Source organism: Scheffersomyces spartinae (genome assembly GCF_019049425.1).
Source record: "Scheffersomyces spartinae strain ARV_011 chromosome Unknown scaffold_43, whole genome shotgun sequence".
NCBI classification, from domain to species: domain Eukaryota; kingdom Fungi; phylum Ascomycota; class Pichiomycetes; order Serinales; family Debaryomycetaceae; genus Lizanozyma; species Lizanozyma spartinae.
The window spans coordinates 191-6,910 of NW_025065090.1; the positions used below are offsets into that span (position 1 = coordinate 191).

At 36.7% G+C, this 6,720-nt stretch overlaps 1 protein-coding gene across 1 annotated transcript; it reads right to left on the reverse strand.

Moving 5' to 3' along the window:
• Positions 1–313: 313 nt before the first annotated feature.
• KQ657_003925 (uncharacterized protein) lies at positions 314–1,961 on the reverse strand (the record flags this gene model as incomplete). The annotated part of the gene is made up of 2 exons (XM_043194619.1): positions 314–853; positions 1,550–1,961. Coding segments are annotated over 2 exons (952 nt in total), but the record flags the coding sequence as incomplete, so codon positions are not given.
• Between the last annotated feature and the right edge of the window lie 4,759 nt (positions 1,962–6,720).

Genomic DNA, 6,720 nt, shown 5'->3' on the forward strand with positions numbered 1-6,720 from the left:
TCTGAAGTAGCTTCTGAGATGGATCCCGAGGTAGCTTCTGAGGTAGCTTCTGAGGCGGATTCTGAAGTAGCTTCTGAAGTAGCTTCTGAGATGGATTCCGACGTAGCTTCTGATGTAGCTTCTGAGGCGGATTCTGAAGTAGCTTCAGAGGTAGCTTCTGAGGCGGATTCCGAAGTAGCTTCTGAGGTGGCTTCTGAAGCGGATTCCGAAGTAGCTTCTGAGGTGGCTTCAGATGTAGCTTCAGATGTAGCTTCTGATGTAGCTTCTGAGATGGATCCCGAGGTAGCTTCTGATGTATCTTCACTAGTGGAACTAGCTTCTGAAATAGCACCTGAGGTTGGGGTGGCGCTGAAACTTGGAATCTGAACAGCTGGAACATCAGTTGGGAAATCAAGAGTATCTGAAGTTGAAGAAAAGACATCACTAACGGTAGCAGTTGCATCCATTGTCACGGTAACAAAATCACGCTTCTTCAACCCTAACTCTTCTCTCCTCTTAAGGGGTAATGACAGTCTATCGTTTAAGACAAGAACCAATCTTGAGACAAAGAAACCAAACTCGGTTGTTGGATACACAAACATCATCTTTACCATCTCATCGTCAGCTAAGTTTGCGTATAAGAAAGAGAAGGTAGTGATGTTATCAACAGCAAACACTGAATACCATGTAGAAGGAATAGGAGTTATTCCTTCAATGTAAATGAGAACTTCCGAGTATACAAAACCAAATGTTTCAATGTTGGCTATGAATGGAGTTAACCAACCTGGAACAGTTAAAACAAAGCCGGCTTGAGAGTCATCTCTTTTACCTTGGAATTCTAAAGGCAAGGAAGATGTTGAAGAAGAGGAGCTTTCTGGTTCAGATGAGGACACAATCAAGGAACTTGAAGAAAATGAGGTAATTTCTGGGGCAGATGTGGAGATTGTCTCTGTTCCAATTGAAGTGATTTCAGTTGCACTAGAAGCAATTGCAGTGGTACCAGTTGAAGAGACTTCTTCATTGGAAGTTTCATTTTCTGTAGATGAAGGTGTACCAGTTGAAGAGACTTCTTCAAGGGAAGTTTCGTTTTCTGTAAGTGTAGATGAATCAGTTAAAGTCAAGCTTATTGTAGAAGAACCGTGCTCGGTAATTGTATTGGTAACAATTGTGGATGTGTCGGTTTCGGTGGACGAACCGGCTTCACTAGACGATCCAGCTTCAGTAGATGTTTCTTCAGGAATAGTACCAGTACTTTCTTCAGAAGTTGTACCAGTAGCGAAAGATGTTTCTTCAGGAGTTGTTCCAGTAGATGATTCTTCAGAAATAGTACCAGTACTTTCTTCAGAAATAGTATCAGTACTTTCTTCAGAAGTTGTACCAGTAGATGATTCTTCAGGGTTTGTAACAAGTGGAGTGGATGTCTCTTCAGAAATACTACCAGTACTTTCTTCAGAAGTTGTACCAGTAGCGAAAGATGTTTCTTCAGGAGTTGTTCCAGTAGATGATTCTTCAGAAATAGTACCAGTACTTTCTTCAGAAATAGTATCAGTACTTTCTTCAGAAGTTGTACCAGTAGATGATTCTTCAGGGTTTGTAACAAGTGGAGTGGACGTCTCTTCAGAAATAGTACCAGTATCTGTTTCCATTTCTGTTGAAGTGCCAGCTTCAATAGAAGTACCAGGTTCGGTATTAGATGTTTCAGGGTTAGATACTGATGAGACAATATCTGTGGTTATCAGTTCTTTCTCAGTAGTGGTATTTTCCTCCAGTGTAAAAGACTCAATAGGTGTCGTGTTTTCCGATGTAGGTTCCTGTGAGGGCATATACGAAGAATTATAATAATGGAACGACAGTGGTGCTATTTCCACACTTGACGATGGATTGTAGCTAGAAGAATTGGAGAACGACCATGCTGGCAACGTCTCTGCTAACGCAGAAGAAGCCGCTAAAAAAAGAAGGTAGCCCTTACTTCCTCCTAGCATTTTTTTCTGTAGTAACTTTTAAACGTTAGAAAGTCAAAATTTCCAAGATTCACATATTAATTGTGCATTGAAGGGAAGCTACTCTTAATAAATAACCTACCATTTTTGTTAGCATGTTTTTCTCTTAACTGAATTGCTATGTTTTCGCCGTAATTGAATGTGGTCCAAGAACAAGTACAATTTGCAGTAATAAGCTTTAAAGTGAAAAGGTTGCTGATTGTATCAAGACAATAAATCTTATGCAGTAGTGCATATATTGGGTAAGGAGAGCGTATAACAATAGATAAAGAATAAAGACCTCGTCGGAGTAAGTCTTTACAAAACCGTGAACTGGTTTTTTAATTTAGGTTCCATAATATTGACTACTGTAGTCTGATAAATACTCTATATATATCTATATATATATACAAAACGCTTTAGCTTTAACGGTTTAAGGGAGCTATGATTCAATTGGTCGCGTAGTAATAGGCGGTTGCTGGCTATGTGTTGAATGCATATCTTCCTTTTCGATTTTATGCAACACAATTGAATAGCTGCTTCAATTGTTTGAGAAAAAGCCACTCTTTGGCTCGATTGTTAATTTTAAACAAAAGATAATTACGTATAACTGCTTATGTTCACCAAGAGAGCTCTCACCAACATCAGCAGAAAATCACGGAATTATGCGCAGTAATGATACAAAATTATATTTGGTTATGGTTTATTCATTGCATGCCAGGATTGATATATAAGAATAAAACTTAAAATACTAAAAGTGGGGCACATTAAAGGTTATTCCCTTGCAGGCTGTTCAATTCACGAATTAGCAATTCGTATGCATTAAACAATCAGCAACCCTCAAATGTGTATTATCTACTTACAGTTTGCTCATGTTAAAGGATGAATATTGGATTTCTTTTAATTGCCCAAGGTGGGGTTAAAATGCTTGGCCTCCTCCTTCTTTAGAAAGGAAAAACTTCATGTACCATGTCGTATCTTGTAAGATTTCATTTAAATTGTGTAAAGCCTCTAACAGTATTATTAAAAAGATCTTGCGTAATTCTGTATATATGGCTGAAAAAATAGTGAGGGTTCACATATTATAAAAAATAAATGTCATCACAATGTTGTACTATTTGTTATCCCTAAAAGGGTTGCCAGATTCCCATCAATCTTGAATGTAATTAAATGAATTCCTATGAGTTTGAATTAATACTGTACATTTTTATCCTCACCCTTAATCCCAATAAACACGATTTTTAATTGAGAAAGCAACAAATTTATACTTTTATTCTGCATGTCAAAATGCAATCCAAATCCTGACAACAATAATTCGAGACGTTTTCATGAATAAGCCACTGACTAAATTGGGCTAGATTGAAGTAATTCCGTTGCAAAATGAATCGATATGCAAATAAGGTTAAGTTTAAAAACGGAACTGTATCCGTAGTATTCCGGTCAGTCTATGGACGAATTGTTGATCGTCTACAACAACCTTCTATTTCAAAGTTCATTTCAAAAAGTACTCTACTTCCTCTTCTTCTATCTCCCTCGCCTTTTAAAATTTTCCAAGGATTACGAATGTGATGCCATCAAACATCAATGGCCGCTACGCCTTAGTGTGTTTGCAATGAGTGTAATGAATTACGTAATTGTTCGTTGCAACTAAATTAAAGCCTATTTAGGTTTCGAAATAATGATAACTAGTAAGATGAGAAAGACGGAACTGCTTTTGAGAATCTTATTTTAAAAAAACCGAATACAACGTGCAGAGTTTAGGTTTACAACAACTTGAAAGTGCTGCAGGTTTAAAAGTTGTCTAACATCTCTTGATACAATAGTAGGTTCGAAAAAGCCCAATTATTCACCTTTCCACTTTTCTTGTTTACCGCATAAAGATCTGGGCCCTTTCCGGTCATCTTGCCACTTTAGGGTTGTTCACGTGACAAAGTGGTTGCCTCTTTAGTTAAAGCACTTTTATCCTTTTGTTTAATTCAATAGGACGTAGGTTAGCAAGAATACAATCATGTTATAGCATTATATTTCGTGCGTACATGGTGGTGACCGGGTAACCCAATGATGTTTCGTTGTGTTTTCATACTAACACTCATTACTCTGAGATCTGAAAGTTTAAATATAAGAATCAAATAGGGGTAATTGGCTACTGCAGTCGTCCTTTTTAGAACACTTGTGCCTGTAACCGCGCACAATTGAAAAAGTTTCAGGCTTGTCACCATGACATGGAATTTGAGTTTAAGTATTAGCTGGCGGTGCCTACAAAACTAATTTTCTACGTTCTTGTACCACTTTAGTTCCCTTAAACCCCTGTATTTCTAGTTGATTGTTTACAATTATAAACTTTGACAATTAAAAGACTTTATAATAGTATTTGTGAATACTCGCCTAGAATAATTAGCCATGTTTATGATCTTCGACCCCCACTCATGAGTTCGACACTTTTTGGCGTATAAGTATAATCTGAAGTATAAATATTTTAATATTATTTGATAGAACAACTATAAAATTGAACACTATGTTTTAAACCAAGAAATCTATGTACGGATTCTGTTGAAATGATACTATAGTACTTGGAACGTATTTGAGTTCCATCTTTTCTCGCTCAAATTCTCTGTGTAATTCAATAATTCCACAGGAACAAATTGCCAATACCAGCAACAGTTAATTCAACAGTTAATTCAGCATTATTAACACTACAAATAGTATGATTGCTAACCGGAGTGTAAGTTTAAAAATGATCACGGCGAGTACAGATATGACTCGTAGAACCACTGTCAAGGTAAACGTAAGGTGAAGACATGTATTAAGAGTTAGTTAAATTCGTGGCATCATAAGCGAAAATCGTGGCACCAGCATAGGCAGATGCAGAACCATCATTGGGTTTGGCTTGCTTGTTCTTATGTGCAAACCGATATGGTTTTTGAATTGGGAATCCACACTCATTAGCATTGTGGTTTGGCTTATAGCAGATCATTTTGCGAGAGGTAAACGTCTTTTGTGATTTGGACGAAAGGAGGAGCTCTTGGTGTTGTTGACAGCAAGAGTTACTTCTGCCGACTTTGGACCGACTGGAATAAGGCATCAGTGATGGCTTCTGGATGGATCATACCATTAATTAATTGGCCTGGAAGGGATTCAACTCTAAAGTAAAGGGCTGTACGGAAAGAAAAAGATTCGTTCAAAAGAAGAGAGATATGGGCCATTTCGCCAGGAGTGTAAAACGACTGAATGCGCTCCAATTCAACACATGCAAGATGGTAATCCACCGCTTAAAAAAAGTTGGAATAGTACTTAACCACGTAATCAATAGTAGGAAAACCAAATGTCTCAGTGAGATATTCGTTGATAATAGTGAAAGTTGTCAAAGATAAGCTGTCAATGTTCTGCTAAATAGTTTCGGATAAATTCTTTATAATGGCATCAAAAGCATAATGCTCAACTTTGGCAATAGCTTTCTCTTAGTTGTAGGAAGATATGTCATCCAGGGACTAGGAAATATTACCGTTAATAATGAAAGTTTCCAAACAAGTGATAACCCTTTTCAGACTTCTGCGCCATGACAGTTATGTACCAATGTCATTAAGAACAACAAAGTTATCGGGAAACTTAAAGGAGCTCATAAATTGTTTAAATGTTCCCATAAGAGCTTCTAAAGGAATCATATTTGTAAGTATTTTAACGTTTATGTAATACGTATCTAGGGGTGCGTCTTATTATATTTAAGAGCGTTCATTAAGATCCTTAAACCTACAACTCTAAATATACGTGAAATATTTCTAATATATACTTCATTTCAACCAGACTGACTTCATACTTCAGACACTTTCTTAGGATCATAATTAAAACTTGAAGTCTTTTATTAGCACAACCCCCTTTTTTTATCTCTTTCTTTATCAGTCTCAGATCCTTCTCTTTGAAGTTCTCAAATAAAGTAATGCCTAATCAATTTGAGGATATTTATCTTCCATAATCACATGTATATACAGAGCATTTTCAACCATTTTGTCATATCGATTGTACGTTTGATACCAATGGATTACTCGATTGTGTCCTTACTCTATTTTACAACCCTTTTGACAGAATACTTCAACACAAAGAGAAAGCTCCACTACCGGGATCTGATCCTGCCTTAGCTGTAACAATTACTCTTTGCTCGTTTTGATTACCAAGATAATTTGATTGATACCTGAATGACTGAAATATAGAGTTTGTCATTTGCAAATGCTATTGGATTATGTAAATGAACTGTCAGTTTTCGTTAGTAGCGTAAGAATTCTAACTTTATTGTGTTAATAATGCTATTACAATATGAAAGGATTGTAATTACCACTATGCTAATTAGTTCAAAAAATAACCCCTTATAAGGTGTAGCTTCTATATTCAAAATACTAGGGCAATTCTGGAAGTAATCCAAATCACGAGTTTACTTGTTGAAATTAAAGCATTAAACAAAATAGTACACTTTTCTCACAAAACTATTTTCTTTTGAAGAAAGTATTAAGAAAATTTAAATCATGCTTATATCATTTGTTAAAAAAAGCAAATAGCTCAACCTTTTCTGGCGTTAAATATCTTTCAAAAATATTGTAAGCCTTTAAAACATATTGTGTTTTAGGGTTTCGGTGTGCGGGGCTCTTGTGTTTTAGGGTTTCGGTGTGCGGGGCTCTTGTGTTTTAGGGTTTCGGTGTGCGGGGCTCTTGTGTTTTAGGGTTTCGGTGTGCGGGGCTCTTGTGTTTTAGGGTTTCGGTGTGCGGGGCTCTTG